Source organism: Larimichthys crocea, chromosome I (genome assembly GCF_000972845.2).
Source record: "Larimichthys crocea isolate SSNF chromosome I, L_crocea_2.0, whole genome shotgun sequence".
Classification (NCBI taxonomy): domain Eukaryota; kingdom Metazoa; phylum Chordata; class Actinopteri; family Sciaenidae; genus Larimichthys; species Larimichthys crocea.
Genome location: NC_040011.1, coordinates 7,531,970 through 7,549,665, shown reverse-complemented (window position 1 = coordinate 7,549,665; position 17,696 = coordinate 7,531,970). Strand labels below are relative to the sequence as shown.

Sequence of the window (17,696 nt, the reverse complement as noted above, 5' to 3'; positions counted from 1 at the left end):
GTGGTTTGACCTTTCACAGTCCTAACTATAATATTATCATAAGATGAACGATCAGATTGCACTTTTCCCTGTGGTGGGATTCAATGTCCATATGAAAAGGTGATGAGTGAAAATCTTGTGAGACTATATGTATTCCTGTTCCAATGTGGTGAAATCTTTTTTTTCTGTAATGACAAAACTGAATTTCTGAAATTCCCCAGTAAAATCCCTCGTTGATATGAGATACCACCACCTATGATTTCATCAAACATATTGAATGATTAAGAAATTATATGAATGAAAAAAATCATGTACTTTTAGACGTCTGCCTGTCTTCTCTCTCTCTCTTTTTCTTTTAGTTACAAGCAAAGTCTAATTCAGTTCCCCCCTCAGGAAAAGTCAAGCAACACTAAACACCAGGAAGATGGCGTAATAGATACTATAATACTAAACGTCTTTAGGAAGTGGCATCACTACAAGTTAGCGCAGTGTCAAGGATTTGCTAAACTTTGTGGTTGAAATTACAGTGCAAATCTCTGAAGCATTTAATGCAGCCAGGGATAATATACAACTATCTGTCAATACTAAAGGCAGAGCAGCTGGCACTAATTGAGGGAAAAGAATTATGGGTAGTAGCTGGCACAGTGTGGATCTCTGGCGTGGAGCAATACCCATTCCAATAGTGCCACAATGAGGCTTACGGGTAGTAAGATACTCTGGCTTTTTTGGACAGAAATCAAGTCAGGGAGTCGGCTGTCACTCTGCAGGTCAAAGAGCGCTGTTGTTAATCCAAGAAAATGCAAAGTATGCAAGAATTTAATTTACAAAACCAAAGCATTACATATAAAACTCTTTGCAAAGAGCAAAATCTGCATATGATGACCAAGACAGGAGAAGTTTTGCTTTAATTGATTAATGTCTCAATGTTGTTGCATCCTGACTCATTTATACTTGTCAGAATCTTACTATCATGTACGATGTTTTTGTATTCACATTTCTGCTGCATTAATGTGCATGTTGTAAGGTTGAGCTCATTTAAATACTTAATACATCTACAACAATCTAATATGGTCCAATACAACAACTCTGCCTTGAATTCTACTTTAATGAAGTTTGTAATGTTTTATTTTTTGTTGACACTGTCTACATTATGTTTGTGGTAGTAGCAGTTTGCAGTAGTGTTGAACTGGACTGCACTATACTGAGATGTGTTTTTAATTTTTTGTCCATTGACATACATGAGAGGGCCATAATATTAGAAACACGTTGCAAGATAATGCAGTCCTGTGCAACAACACCACCCACTAAGACCTCAATTAAACATAAAGTGGAATTAATACCCTCTGACAGTGTCAGCAGCTTTGTCAAAGTAGAACTCATGGCAGAGCTGTTGTATTGGATCACATTGGATTGTACAAGTGTACCCGATGAAGTGGCTGGTCGGTGTGTACTGTTGGGTTGCATTTTCTGCTATATTGGGTAGCGATAGCTAGAGAAATGGGAGGCTGGAATCTAATGCAGGTGGCTGCGGTAACAATGTTTAGCCTTGATACACAGGGCACACGCTCTACGAGGTGAGCTATCAGGGCCTCATTGTTGGTTGGTTTAATCTACAGCAATGCCTCATGGTCTACAAGATCATATATTTGTGGTGTCACTGTCCTGTGAGAACCACACGCCTCTAAACAAAAAAATGGATGAGGTACAAGAATTAAGAGAATTTTCAGTATTTAGTGTATAAAGTGGAACTATTCAAGTAAAGTACAAGTACATCGAACTCGAAAATATTATATTTCAGCACTGTGTATGTACCGCAGTAAAGATTTTACATATTTGTTAGGTACATATGTACTAAATGAGTTTGATCAAAGCACAATATGTGAAAAAAAATATTTATTTTTGTGTTTTCTTTGTACCAAAGTCAGATGAGAATACAAATAAGTCATTTACATTGAGAATAATCATCTGTATTAAGATGAGACAGCTGATGAGACAGATATTGAACTGCTGCTGTGGTATTTCATTAAAGGTGTCTACTACTTTCTTACAGCTCTGAAGGCTTCAGCAGAGCTTTAGCTTCCTGGTCTGTAGAAGGGATGTCAGATAGGTGTTGGAAAAATGGTTGTCCATGGATACAGGTCCGGCTGTTCTCACCAAGCTGCTGTTCCATCCTCAGCAGAGTTTCCTCCACATCTTCCCTGGATAAATTTGTAGGCAACTGACGGGCAAGTCGCACTGCTTCACCCTGTGAGGTCAGAAATCAGATATTTAGTTAAATAAAGATAAAAATCTACTTTAATGTTTAATCTCAGTTTGTAGCATCTCTCTCACTTGTAGGTAGTTTGTGACTTTAAGTGGCCGGCACTCATGCACGGCCCTGGCCTTCCTGTGAAGAACTGCAGTCAGGATCTCCCTGAGGTCCTCCAAACCAAGGAAAGGCACGTAGTCTGCCATTGCTGTCACTTCCAGATGTCTCTCGGCTGACGTGAGGCCTGGCCAAGACAAGCAGAAAACAAGGATTAATATACTCCAGACGCTACTACTATCTCCAGGAAAGAATAATAAATAAATATTGTGGTTTACGGCTGGACTCATGACCAAGTCAAACAAGCAAAGGGCCAAATGGAGTGTTAAATGACTAATAGAAGCCCCAGCAGACTGGAAGGAAGTTGTCTTGTAGAGTGGAAGAATGATAGCTTCTCATTTCATGAGGAAATACTGCAAATCATGCACAATTTATATTTCTGATACACAACTTTGGATGCAAAATGAAAAAAAAAAAAAGAAAAGAGAAGAGAAGCAGAAACGGTTTCTTACAGATTTCTGTGCTGGTTATGTTGCCTGTGTAAGACTGCACTGTCCATTTGTTATATAAAGAATCCACGTAGAAAGCAAGAACTGACAAATGTCCTTATTGTAATAAAAGCATATTCAATTCTGTAACTTTAAAATGATAAAACCGGCAGAATCACTACAAGGGAACATTAAAACAATCCTATTAAAAGCAGAAGATATTTAGCACAGAAACAATCTCATATACGCCGCTACCTTCAGTCCCATGCACACCCACCGAGGCTGGCAGTGCCAAATGAAAATTCCTCGAATTTCTTAAAGGGCAACCATTCTCATCACCTGCACGCCGGGGTGCAAACCTACTGTGAGACCACTCGGTCAGGCAGAGAGCCAATGTCAACCGAGGTGAACCATTCCGGCAACAAAAGCAACCAACGCTCGCAGGACACTTTATACCCTTTGCAAGCGAACAGAGAAATAATTTCACGATAGTGATGAAGGAGCTTATTCTGGTTTATTTTTAAATCATTTAAGTTCATTTAATTTATTACAGCATAAACACGGTTAAACTCCACTGACAATAATCAGAACAATCGATCAATCTAAGGCCTAAAAATATTTGAGCTCAAAGTGTGGACTCTTTGTAAATATACTATGCTCGAAACACTTTTACAAATTAAATGTTTGTTGATCAATTATTAGCCAGCTTATCGGTTAATATGACTAATTTCTTGGTGTGATATTTGTTGAAATATATGCTTAATTCAAAGTTAACTTGTCACCATACTTTACTCTTTCTTGTGCAAGTAAAGCTGCTGTCGTCTAATTATTAAACTGATTAAATTACAAACAGGTTGTTTGATCTCAGTCCCCTCATGATTTACATCTTTACAATATATATCATACCTATTTTCATCATTTATTGTTGTTGTTGTTGTTGTTGTTGTGATGGACACATTTGTTCAAGGAATGGGAATATCCAACACTAATCCGAAACTCTGTCAGAAATAATTGCCTGTAATCCAGTTACTCGGGGGGCTGTACGTTTGACATTTCTAAGTGAACTATGACATTAATGATGGCAAATGGCTCCAACATTTGTGAAATGAAACTAGACAATCCATGAGACCTTTAAACAGCGTGACTCTTTCTGATTGTTTTTCTATGTTTAGGGACTATTTTGTCATCATGTGTAGAAGGATGTGTTCGCTCATATCAAGCTGCCTCATACAACAGCGTTACAATCTGAAATTTAGATTTACAGTGTACCTGGAGTAAGTTGGATTTTAAAGCCATTAGCCACGAGCCTGGGATCAGAGAAGAAGGTCCTTCCGTTTAGCTCAGGGCTTTGTTTCTCCATGTTGCACAAAGCTTCAGTATATTCAGCTCCCCCTAGACTTCTATAAAAGACAGACACAGAGATGTTTGAGTGTTTTCAGGCAGATAAGTCTGAATAGAAACCAGAGTTTGTCAATATAATATACGTATGTAAAGAAATTGGATGGGTTTCAACAACTGTCAGTGACTGATACGTTACCCATCTGTTAACTGTATGGGGTTCTGCAGACTCGCTGCTGGAAGTATATTATTCTCTAGAAGTCTCTTAAACAGCAAGGCTTCCTCCACTCGAAATGGGTTTAACAACATGAGCCTCTGACCACATAAAATGACCCAGGCGCTCTGAGAGGCCAGCCGGTTTACAAGACGGAGGCCCCGTGGCACTGCGCTGCTCTGGGATGAAAGGCGCTGAAGCTGCAGCCGAAGGGAAGGTAGGCTGCAGGGGAGGGGCAGCGAGGGCTTAGGTGCAGGGCTCCTATTCTTCTTCTGGGGCTGTGCAGAGAAGAGCTGGTCCAGCAGCTTCTGGTTGGACAGTGGGGCCTTGCGTTTCTGGCCCTGTGCTTGGCCCCTTTGGGCGCTCATGCTCGTCTCTCTGGGGCCTTCAGCAGAGGCTAACTTGATCCTTTGGTCGTGGCATTCCCGGTGTTTCTTTGCCTTCTCCTCATACCTGCAGAGTTCAACCAAGTCTTTTAGAGTTACAACAGCAGTGACGACCCCTCTTTGTTATTTAATCCAAGCTGTCATCCCAGCATGCACTGATTTTGTGATTTGTGGAACAACAATAGGCTAAATTAAAGGGGCACTCCACCGATTTTACACATTAAGTTCAGTTTACTCGTTATGGAAACTATTCAACCTATAAAACGATGACGATGTCATTAGGGTTATTCTGGATTGGGCCTAACACTGGTCCTTTAATATTTGTAACAAAACCCTGCTTTTTATACAGCAGTTGGCATAATAGAGGCAGGGGGATCTTATGAAAGATGTTATTGTGTTGCATTATGGGAATTGTAGGATCCAGTGGTTTTGGAACTAAAAATCAGCTCTTTGCTGTTTTGATTCTGACCATTTTTAAGACTTATTTCTTGTCAGTCCTCCAGCTTTATGGAAGTTTAACATGAAATCTTGATGATTCATTTACAAGATGGACCAGGGGCTCCCTCATTTAACCCTCATCTAACCACTTAGGCTCCATGCCTAACCCTTTTCCACACGTCTGCCTTTGGACCTTGAATATTCCTCATTCTAACGCCTTCCCAGAAGGGTACCTTAACCCTAACCCCAGACCATGCCTAACCCTCACTGCCTAGTCTTTGGCTGACCACAAATCCTAACATCTCGTCTATAGACTTTTTGTACGTTGGATATCCTCAAACATAACATCTTCCCAGACGGTTATTCTAACCTTATCTCTTCTATGTGGTGCTGTTCGTGCACCGTCTTTAACTACCCCAAACTGTGTGACAGCAGACGGAGGGTCAATGCGATGATTAATAAAAACCCTATTTCTAGGAATAATATAACCTTTTACACTTACTTACTATTTACTATAGTCTTAATTATGTGAAAGAACTATCCAGAAACTATTTTAAATTTAGATATTATTCAATGAATTATGAAGCCTTTTGTAAAGATCTTAACCGCTTATCCTCATCAGGGTCACGGTGGGATTAGAGCTTATCCCAGCCGACTTTGAGCGAGGGCTCATCACAGAGCATAAAACAAACATAAAAACATAAAATAAATATCATGATAACTTCAATGAATGAATCTGAAAACCCTCTGACAGAGTCAGTGATCTGTTGATATCGTAGTTGTATGGTTCATTTCTTCTGTGTATTGTCTATTGAGAACACACGGTACCTCGGTACAGGCAGAGTACATGTTGTAGACACACAGTACAGAGGCTGCTTTCCTCAGCAAACACATTTGCCAACTTATGTCTCCATAGATCTTCATATGTTACGAATTAGGGCTTACACTTCATGACCCCATTATTCAAATAACCTGCTTCGTGAACTTCGTGTAAGCACAATTCCTAGAAGTGGTGTGCCACTTAACGGTGACGGTGAAAGGAGCCAAGTCCTCGCCACATCTTATTTCATGTAGCAGTACAGCACGGCAGGATTCTAAACAGATGTCTTTTTCCATACACTCGTCCATACCTTATATAAGGCCTCAACAGCTGCTGATACACATTTTCCAACTTTGCAATTACTTTAAATTGGTATGCAGTAATCTTCAGTAATTAAGATGAAGTGCTCATTATTCCATGATGCTACTAGATGACGTGTACGTGAGCATGTGGACCATTTTAGAAGTTTTTTTTTTATTAATGACAAGCTCTTCCTATTTGTTAGTTTTGATACAAATAGATGAAGTGTTGCTGACAGCCTGTGCAATGTGCTTTATTTTATTTTTTTTCTATTTATTAATGTTTTCTATGCTCAGATTTTAGTCTTCATTTTGGAGAATGAAGCATTATTCTACCAAAAATGCACATTTATCTGATCATCACCTTTTTATTTTTTGTTTGTTTGTTTTGTTTTTTCAATCTCTGTCCCACCTTCATTAATATAAATCCTTTGGCTCTGGTCATATGTTCTGCACCAAACCTGTTCTTGCCACTCGCGCCACTTGTGAATTAAGTGTAGGTGAGATTTTAAATGGACAAAGAGATACAGAACATTTTGATATTAAATTTATGTCAGGATTTCTAATTAGAAATCAGGACGAAGAAATCAATATGTCAGTCAGTGTCTCCTAAATCTCATTGTCATTGTGTCACTATGAATGGACTGCTATGGGAAATGAAGACAATAAAATCTGCCACAAACGGGAGACGTGAATTCTCTGGACAGATGGCGTACTTTGGAAACAGAGGACATTTTATTATTAGTGATACCTGTTGTACTGCGGGAAAAGTCATCTACCCAAACCCCTATTTGACACAGTTGTCTGGAAATTAGAAACACAGCTCATATCAACAAAACTTCCAAAACTTTCCAGGCTTTTCACATGCGAATGACAGGTCAGACTTTCCCCCTCCTCTCTCTCTGCCCTGCAAATAACAAGAAATGGAAACAACTGCTTGGAAAGGTGAAGGTCTGGAAACTCACTTCTTACGGTCTTCCTCCCTCAGATTTTTCCACCTCTCGTGAACGGCAACGCTGATATCCTGCAGGCTGGCTGTGGGTTTCTCCCTGAGGACCTCTGCTCTGGCCTCCTTCTCGAACAGGGCGGCGGGAGACAGCGGTGCCCTGATGGCTCGGTTGTTGATCAGGTCATAGGCCGTCAGAGCGACCTGCTTCTCTGTTATGGCGTTGGACGTCTTTTTGTCTGAGCTGCTCCGACTCTTGATCTCATCTGATTCAGACTGATTGTTCTTTGAAGGTTGATGGATTTTGACGGGCTGCACGGGTTCTCCTGATACAGGGTCGGTGAAAGCCGTCCCCCGGCTCCACTCCTCGGCTGATAACTGGTCTTTGCTTGTGTCTGCACCTGTCACGGCATTGTCCTCAAGTCTCTCAGGGGAACCCGTTTCTGCTGTCTGAGTGCAGCTAGGCTCATCATAGAGAGAAAAGCTAGATTCAAACGTGGCTGGGTTCCGGTTGACATGCCAGTCCTCAGCTACAGAGGAAGAGGAAGAGCTGCCATTTGAGGTCTGACGCTTCAGTGAAGCATCAGTACTGACTGCTGTGTCACCATGCTGAGGTGCCTCATTGAGGAGGTTAGCATCATCCCCGTCGGGACTCTGTTTATTGTCCGGTCCTGAAGCATCAGTCCGTAAAGGACCAGGCGGGGAGGGAGATGTCTCATGGCCGAGCTGCTTCTCAGCTGTGGGGTCACCACTAGGCCGATAGCCATAGAGAGAAACCAGAAATGCCTCTACTGCGGTCAGCACAGCCTCCTAAATGTCAGACAGAAAAACATCTTGACGTTACACAGGATTTGATTTATAATATTATCTACGAGCGAGGCTGGATCATGACTGCGTCTGAGCAAACATGCTTTGATTCTACAGATTTTGGATTACGGTTGAATTTCGAGGCTACCTTGTCATGAAGAAGAACCTGGGTCTTGTCCGGTGTCAGATTGACATCGACAGAGGAAGGTGAAACTGTAACTTTAAGCATGAGGATGGGATAGCGGTTTCGGGCCTGGTCGTCGGGATACTGAGCAGTGTAGTGTTGACGCAACAACTGATGAATCACACAATCCAACCAGCATGTAGACAAACAGGAAATAAAAGAATGTTATTAGATACAAATAAAGTAATTGTTGTTTGAACTCTGCTGTATAGTCTTCTAAAATGAACCCTACCTTCATTACATCTTTTTGGTGGACAGGCCGGTTGTTGACAAATATAAAGGTTTTGTCGGGGTTAGATGAGCTTGTCGAAGAGTAATCTGCTCCAGGCTTCGGAAAAAAGCCCTCTAAAACGATCTGAATAAAACAAAAAATGATGACAAAGTTAATAAGTAATTGTCAGACATTAAACTTGCCAGAAAGACATCATAAAAAACAGGCGTAAGAAATGAGTGAACTTGGCAGGAAGGTTGTTAGTGAAATGAGATCTTCATCCTGGTGCTAACATTTTCAAACTGACACGCTCAGCAGTGTAACAGTAGTACTACCTAAGTACTACCTGGACATTACATAAACTTTAGCATCATTACATTTTCAATGATCGGGTGATCCATTCCACTGACAGCTGCGCAGCTGGGAATGAAGCCATTAATTCTGGTTGTGTACGAGCAAACAGGCACCAGCCACAGCATTCAGTACATAGACTGCACGGCATAATGAGGACGAGGAGGAGGAGGAGGAGGAGTGAAGCTGAATCAAGAAAGATGTAGAGACGTCTGAGTGTAGTGTGCACCGACATGCAGGCTCCACTATGAACTATGTCGGGCATTTTTCTATGAAAATTTGCATCATACATGATGACCTTTCGTCTGGAGTCACGCCAGAGGCAGTTCTCATGAGCTAAAACTGATGACTCAACACAAAACTGAACACTTAAAACTCCATTATGAATGTAAGCTTGTAAGAAATTATGGAAAGCTATTAATGTTCTACAGATTGCAAGCAGGATAGCTATGCTCTTTCTTTTTTTTTTTCTCCACATGGCCTCAGGCTCATTATTAGCAGCAACGCGCGCCAATGAAGTTAATAAATGAACTGCTGTTTCAGGTCGGGGCACATATGCTTCTCTCTATTTCTGCTCATTAGGGTCACTTTATGAGAGCACGAATGGCACCTCTGGCCCCAAAGGGCCGCAGCTATTTGTAGTCATGCTGCCAAAAACGAGTGTCACATTTTGTTCTGCAGAGGAACAGCTCTTACGACTCTCCCCGAGCGAGGCGCCGCTGAAATTGTCAACCTGGCTCCCTTGATCACTAAGCTTTGGTCTTGGGGACAAAGAGGAGAAACGTTCTCTTTCATTGCTACAGGGAGTCAAAGGAAAAGGTGAAAGGTTGTTCTCATAACTGGGCACCAAAGTGCAGCAGCAAAATAACAACAACAAAGAGGAAAATGAGAGAGAAACGGGGTGAAAAGGGCTGCTCCATATCTGTCAGACTAGATTAGTAGGGAGCCTGGCAGCAGGTACGAGCCACATGACACCTACCGTGACCAAGCAGAAAGTTACCGCTCGACAGTAATTCAATTACGATCAGCACCGCAAAGCTTAGCTAACAAAAAGCACTCACTCTTCATCAGGAAAGAACTCAAGAGAAAAGGGCAAGGGAATAGTTGGCCCACCACCAACTGACCACATTTGCTGGCTTCAGACCAGGCGTTCATGATGAGGTTATTAGCTCACGGTCAAGTATAACGTGCATGCTCTCATTTGCTCTGTGAAAAGTATCCATCTTAACCAGGCATTTAATGTAACACTGACAGCTCAAATTAGACCGATCTAAAACAAGTTAAACTAAATCATTATCGTTTATTTCCAATGCAAATCAAATGATTTCAAGCTTGTTTCTGAGTCCACGTCACCAAATCTGATTTGATTCTGTACTGAAAATGAGGATGAACTTGTTGACAATTAGTGAGTGATTTATGTAGATGAACTGCCATGATGGCTCCATCATAAAGGGCAAAGGGGCATGGGAGCCCCAGTATGAGAGCAAAGAATGGAAGGTGTGTGCACAAGGTGGGAGGGGTAAACACATAATACACGGCTGTGCCAGGTATGCGGCCGTGTGGCTCATCCATCAGAGTGCAATGCGCTCCGTGCAGTCTCTTCACATTCGCGGCATCGTTTCTGAACAATGATTAAAGGTGACTTTGTCCAGCTGGGCAACGGTCCATGCGAAACAATAAAAAGTAACAGCTAACCGTGAAACCAGAGGTCTGTGAACGTCACGAGAAAACTGTAACAAACGGCCGCATCGTCTCTGAAAGTCCTGATTATACAGAATTGCCCCATTTCTCTCTCATCTCGGCAGTTTTCCCCTTAACTAACCTCTGGTTGCTCTTGGTGATGGTGGCAAGGGAGCAGGTTGGCAACGGTGCTGGGCCCCAGTGTAGCAATGAGGGCGCTTCTGTGATCGGCCACCTTGGCCTTCTGCCAAACCACCACCTGCAACAATATGACACCAGTCAACTTCCACGAGTCCACATCAGGCGAATCACACTGCATAAACACCTGTCAAGATAGTAACTGGGCCACGACGCTGCAAACATATCTGGAGTTCAGACATTTTGTTTTCGTCAAGAGACTCAGCAAGAGATGGACAGAAACTTCAGCTTTAATGTTCAAAACCTAGAGAAAAGACATGGATTAAGAAATAATCTATGACATTATTGTAATTCAACATTCAAAAGGCTTTATTTCAACTATAAGCTGAAGGTGTTACATGCAACTACTACTTATGGATATGATGTGAAAATAAACAAAACATGCCCCGAAACATGTAGTTTATACTGTGATTTGTATGTTTTCATGAGGATTTCATGGGACATTCAAAGGACATTTAGTCACTCTTCATAATACTCAGTCTATATCATTTTAGGATTATGTCAGATCAGAAAATCTTACAAAAATATGTTGACACCCGTGTGTGGGCTTGTAGTTGTAGTGTCCACCAGTGAATATATCTCCTGGGTGTTGATTTCTAAAAGCATGCGCTCTGTTGCAGGGCATGTCTCAGCTATTAAATACGCAATTTGGCACATGTAAACGGATCACTCCTGTAAACAGTTCTTGAAGAAGCTGTGAAACACGACACAGGCCTGAATAGCAGAGTTGGAGATAAAGGATAGGGGCAACTGAGTGCTGATTGTACAAAATGGGTCCGCTACCCTCCCCTGACAACCTCGATTTCTATGAAAGTTAGATGGTGGTCGTGTGGCCCCTCCGTCACCTACACCACCTTTACACTTCTGTGTACAAACTGGCTGCAGCCTGAAACTGAATCTGGGGTTAGGTACACAGCTGTGTTCAGCAATATAATCAGCCAAATCAGAGTTCACAGTCAGGCATATTTGTGTTTGGAACACCTGACAGTTACGCTTAGCTGTGGTGGGAAAAGGTCGTTAAGGGATGGAAATGTCTAATTGCTAAATAATTCCACTCCTGAATAATCTTAATGTGTCATATGTAATGGAACAATCCAAAATAACTGTTTGTTTCTTTATTGTGCACACCAAAACTATGCAACCCTGTACAACCCAAGGGACAGGTGATAAAAAAGTGGCCTGAATACACGTTAAGAGACTAAATTATTGAGTTATTTATTTTTAGTTTCCATTTGCTAATTGACATTCATGTCACTGCAGACACTATAAACTCAAAGTGTCATATTTTTTAACGATGGAAGGGAAAATCTTGACTATAATTACAAATAATTACTACTAACGACATCTTATTTATGGAGTCAAGGTTGTAGTGATGCAAAGGCATGTCTGCAGACATATTAAAGACTCTGACTTGGCCACGTGTCAAGCATTTTATTTGTTTAAAATATATTGCAGATTTAAGATCATCCTTGTCTACTGTAAAGTTTCAGAGTACATTTAGATTTTTCTCTTTGTTCATTGAATTTGTGTCTTTCCTCCAAATACAGCTCTGTGTTGTTCAAAGCTCACACTATTATTTTAAATTAAATTACATTAATATTTTAGGATACAAACAGCAAATCTCACTTCACAGAATAGCTTTAGGCCAAACCTGAAGGTCAATGCCACAATTATCATACATGATAATGAGGTTCTACAGGCTAACATACTTTATCCCCATGTGTCTTTAACAAATGCTGATACAGAAATAAAATAATAAGCTGATTGATTGATTAGTGGATTTGATATGATTAATTATCATGTCAAAGTGTCATTCTCTTGTTTCAGCCTCTCCACTGGATTTGCTGATTTCTTCAGCTCTATATCATCGTTAACTGTTCGTTAAATATTTCGATTTTTGAGTCGTACATCGTGGGAAAACGAGATTGTTTGCAACTTTCTGACGCTGTATACACTGAACAATTCATAGAAGAAATGATCAACATAAATAAAAGTAATCTGCGGCCGTGATAAATGTAAAATGATGATCGGGTGAGGTTGGATGTTTTGAAGGTTTCATCGCTCAGCTTCAGTCCCAGTTTAAAGGTTACATCAGATGTTTTTGTAAATAGTTAAAAGGTCTGCTGTAACAGTTATCATGTACGTAATTATGCGCATTCAAATGCAACTAAATAGAATAATGTGGTAATCTTGGGATATTTCTTTCTTCAGCACATGCACACTAATTAAAAGAGTCCTCTGACTTCATGGCTACAGGTACATGCTGCTGTATGTGATTTCCATTAACCTGCACAAACAGTCTGTCCTCACTTGGCTCAATAAAAACATTTAGTCTGTGCGTTTCTAAAGTGCTTCTACAAGCCAAATGAATATTTTCCGTCACACGTGACGATTTCATAACTCGCTGACTCGCATTAGCACTGACAAAACAACGGGAGGCTGGAGACAATTACTGTCTTCAAGAAGGTGTTTGATTAAGTATTTACCTGACGAGCTGCTGCTGGATATCCTCTTGTAACTTTCTGTTTCAGGGCTTTCAGACGTTTGAGGGAGAGGCACAATGTACAGCTGTAAACTGAGGCTTTATAACACACACACACTCGTATTTCACCTAATGAAGTGAGTGACATTTGGTATGACAGGGTGGGATTTTTCTAGGCTTTTTGCGTTTTCCCTCCCTCCATTTGTCTTGTTGTTATTACTGTTTGCGTGTTTTACTTATTGAATAATTGAATATCATCATTTTGCTCAATATAATTTAGTTAAACGGAGTCACAGGTTAAGTAAACTGCACAACAGAAATACATATGAAAACAAATAATCAGTTTACTCAACCTTCTCCTGTACAGGACTAATCTCTGTGCAGACCATTTGTATTTGATCTACAGTTAATTTTGTTTCTTGCTCTTTGTTATTGTCACGTTTACACATTATTCCGTTGGAGGTAATTATTTTTGAGAAAGTGCTTTGTAAATATCGTGTATTATCATTAGCAGTATAAGTATTTATAGATGTAGTAGCAGTAGTAGTGTCAAAATGTTGAGGATTAATGAACTTTGCGAAATCAATCGTCCCTTTTTGTCTCTAAATCTAAATAAAGCTCCAGTTGTATGTAAATCTACAATGTGCTGATTTGGAGACGCTGATGTTGGGACAGTCATTTGAAGACTAATGAGGACACCTAGTGGTTACCACATACTGTACGAGTGAGGACTGAAGTCACTTTGTCACCATTAAAACAGCAATGTTTGACGTGTGTGACCTTTACCCACAGGCTCAGTTGTGTCGCAGAGAAAACTGAAACTATAATCCACCAAAATCTTTTCATTTGATTATCATACACATCAATGTAGACTAATACATCTCTCTCACACCTCTCATGAAGCTTAATCCACTTCTCTGATGTCCATCTCTCAGGAAATAACTTTTTATTTCTGTGATTAGTGACAGCTTTATCAAGGCCGACACTCGCTCCCTGTTTTTGTTGTCTGTCTCTCTCGCTCTCTAATCATCGGACACAAATCAAATTAAACTTCTTCGTGTCATTATATTTTGCGGCGTAAATTGCGAGTCAGACTCAGATTTAGAAGCTGTGTACATGAAATAAACAAAGGGAGAACACAAACACAGGTAGATTATCAGAGTTTAGTCTGTGAATCCACCTGGATAGTCTCTGCTTCAGAATCATTTCAGGCTGTCTGTGGAGGTTTGACTGATCTGAGTGTCTGATTGGCGCCCGGAGCGTGAGGAAGAGCTCCTCGCTGCCGAGCGTATCTGCTCCGCCTTCCACCATGTTGGTCAATATGCGTGTTGGACTGCGAGTGTGTCGCACATATGCATACGTTATCGATGGGAATTTATCGTTTTTATCGTGGGATGACATATTCTTACCGTGGGGAATATTTTTGATGATATATCGTAAACGACAATATATCGCACATCCCTACTGAACACACTGATTGTGCAGATTGACAGCTAAAATGTGCAGGGTGCTGCAGGAATAGTTTGAGGCAATTATAAGGGCATTTTGATGTTTTTTTACACAGTAAATGACATTTTAGAGCTGCTTTTCAAGCTCACACAACCTCAATTAAATACTAGTTCTTTGAATGCTTGGTGACTGGCTAGTAGAAACATGGTAGTGTTAACTTTGCCTAAATTGTGATCAGCCATCATTGTTGATTGTAAATAACTTCAGATTTGTCTTTACTAGGTTAAATCTGAAAAGGGTGTAGGAGTTACTGACCTTATTGTGAATAAGCGTGAGCCTCAAGTCAGGTTTTATAATGGCGTAGGCCATCAGCAGCTCATTCACTTTCTTCAGTTCCTCCTTGCACTTCTTGGTAGAGGAATAGTACTGCCGTCTCACTGGAAGATTCTTGAAAAGTTTCAGTACACTCACTGTTGTACCTGTAAAACACATAGAGCAGAGGTGTGCTACAGCTTTTGACATACAAGGCAGAAGGACTTGGGTAGAGTAGACCTGGACATCGTGGAAGGTGATTATTATTGTTCAATGTGTGTGTTCGAAAAGTCTTCACAATCTGAATAAAAATAGTCAGTTATTGGCTTTAAAATCCAACATACAGTAAATGTTAACTTCTTGCTATGCATGCCAGATTATGTTGCCAAATAATTGCCAGAAGCCTGAAACTACGTACTGTAGCTCACACAAATCAATCAACACCAAACACACTCTCTGCAGCCTGGAAAGGATGATGAACGCATCCATAAAGGAGAGCCTGCTGACCTTTCTGATAATTACATCGCTGCATAACTCAGAAATGTTCAGACAAAGCTTTTTATTTTGTTATTTTAAGATAATGGTTTTAGTCATAGTCTGGATGCCCGGATTTAGTAGAGTTGTGCGGTGGAGCTATTCAGGACATTCAGTGCCTGACCCTTTGAAACGTCTGGAAACATAATTTTCCATACTCTTTTCTTTTTTCCATCCTCACCCAGACCTGAAAATGAAAAACCAAGCTCCATACTTTTCCATACTGCGTAAGAACTCTGAGACTTTTGTCTCTTTCAGGCCCAGTGACCAAATATTTTACTGATAAGCCTTTTGAAATTAAAACCCTTCAACACTCGACGACATTACATCTCTTTCCCTCTCGTGACATTTTTACATACAGCATCACAGGTGCGTCTACTGTTTTTAAAGATATAAATGAATCGTGAAACCCAATCATGGACAAATTAGTAAGCGCTGGTGGGGCCAAACATTATGCAAATTGGTGTCTAAATCTGTCAGTGAGGTGGCAATGTATTTCCAGGTTACAACAACAGTCCTTGATTTTGTTGCTAACTCAATTATTGGTGCTTTACCTTGACCTAAGTGAGACGGCTTCTGAGAAACAATCTCCCCCGTGGAGTTCAGCGTGTACTGTGTGCTGATCTCATCCTCCTCTGTCTTTGTGGTGACAACAACCTGAAGAGAAACCAACCATCCCAGTTTATGAACTAGAATAAATACATACTGGTCTGTATTGTGCTGTACTGTACTCATGAGTGTGAGATGAACATGCAGATGACTATAATAGCTACACTTCTCACCTCGGCCACGGCACAGACGGAGCCCAGTGCCTCTCCTCTGAAGCCGTACGTCTCCAGACGCTCCAGGTCCTCGTGGCTACAGATCTTTGAAGTGAAATGTCTCACGGCCATCACAGGAGTATCGGCAGCTTTGATTCCATGGCCGTTATCACGCACTTCGACCCTGTCCAAACCGTAGTTCTCCTGCAAGGTGAGATTCAATATATAGAGAAAAAATGATGGCATTACAAACTTCATTGCAAAGTGTACTAATGTTGTTTTTAGCTCCATTGAGACAAATCCTCCTACACTTATTGTCCGTCACTAACTAATGAATGACATTTTAAAAATAAATACATCCACACTCTGTCATTCAGACACTGTACCAGTTTGATGTCAACGCTTGAAGCCCCGGCATCGAGGGAGTTTTCCATCAGCTCTTTCACGACGTTCAGCACAGAGGTGATGACCTGCGAGCTGGACAGCAGCCGCACCGTGTCTGGAGGCAGCTGCTTCATGATTCAAAGCACCTGATGAGCAAATGTTTGGTTTTAGTTTGTCTACTCTGGGAATAAGACCTGCCACGAAGCACAGTTTCAATGTACAAACCTTAAAATCAAAACATTGAATAAACACATTGATGTCTCCTGCATACATTAAGAAGCTACTAAACACAGCACATCAATTACTGTTATTTTTTTTAATTGAGATGGATCCAAACGACCAAAAAAAAGTCCCAGCTGCTACTTAACCAAACTTACACAAACACCAAGAGCAAGAGATATTGATGTAAACGGAGCTTCAAGTCTTAATTTCTGCTTTTTTATAATGATGTTTATTGATTTACCGCCATTAACCCTGCGAAAAATATTTGAATTTTACAATGAAGTTCCGGGTGGCATGACCTCTCAAATGCTCACTGACGCGTGAAAAATGACATATAACATATAATATACATAATAAATGTTCATGATAGATATTACTGGTAATACTGGGTTGATCAGCACGAGTAAGACCATAATCTGATGAGAAGACCTCACCTGAAGTCACAGTGAACTCCTCAATAAACCAGTTAACGACATTTAAAGACGTTTCACAGTAATGTTGACCCAACGTTAGATAAACGTTAAGTTAAACCCAGCCTCGTGGCGACGTTACACGCGACATTAACGGTAATTAACGGTAAATTTAAACTGGCTCGAGCTTCTTTGGACACGGGTTCATAAACAACACACGCACGCACACGCCGGAAGCGTCCTGATTCCCGCCCCCTTCGCTGCACGCTGATTGGTTAGAAGTGACAGGAGGGCGGGGTCATATATAATACGTGTATCTTTAAACCCTGAGCTGAAACTAACAGGTACAATCTTTTATTTATTTTTTATTTTTTAGAAACATAGCTTTGAGTAGGGCTGCCGTACTAAATACAATTAGGCTACAACTAACTATAACTTTTAATACATCTTAACGTAAACAACGTGTTTCGTAGGAGTTGCTGGAGGCGGGACGCAGCC

General features: G+C 40.8%; 1 protein-coding gene across 1 annotated transcript; it reads right to left on the bottom strand.

The window, feature by feature from the left end:
- Window positions 1-1,855: 1,855 nt before the first annotated feature.
- On the bottom strand, window positions 1,856-17,412 carry pms1 (PMS1 homolog 1, mismatch repair system component). The gene is made up of 13 exons (XM_019270899.2): window positions 17,223-17,412; window positions 16,569-16,712; window positions 16,204-16,386; window positions 15,976-16,078; window positions 14,891-15,054; window positions 10,589-10,705; window positions 8,437-8,559; window positions 8,169-8,315; window positions 7,233-8,023; window positions 4,310-4,777; window positions 4,042-4,172; window positions 2,311-2,471; window positions 1,856-2,224 (listed from the first exon to the last, which is right to left on the bottom strand). Exons 2-13 carry the CDS (start codon window positions 16,698-16,700, stop codon window positions 2,024-2,026), a joined length of 2,721 nt encoding a protein of 906 aa, XP_019126444.2. The 5' UTR covers window positions 16,701-16,712; window positions 17,223-17,412; the 3' UTR covers window positions 1,856-2,023.
- Between the last annotated feature and the right edge of the window lie 284 nt (window positions 17,413-17,696).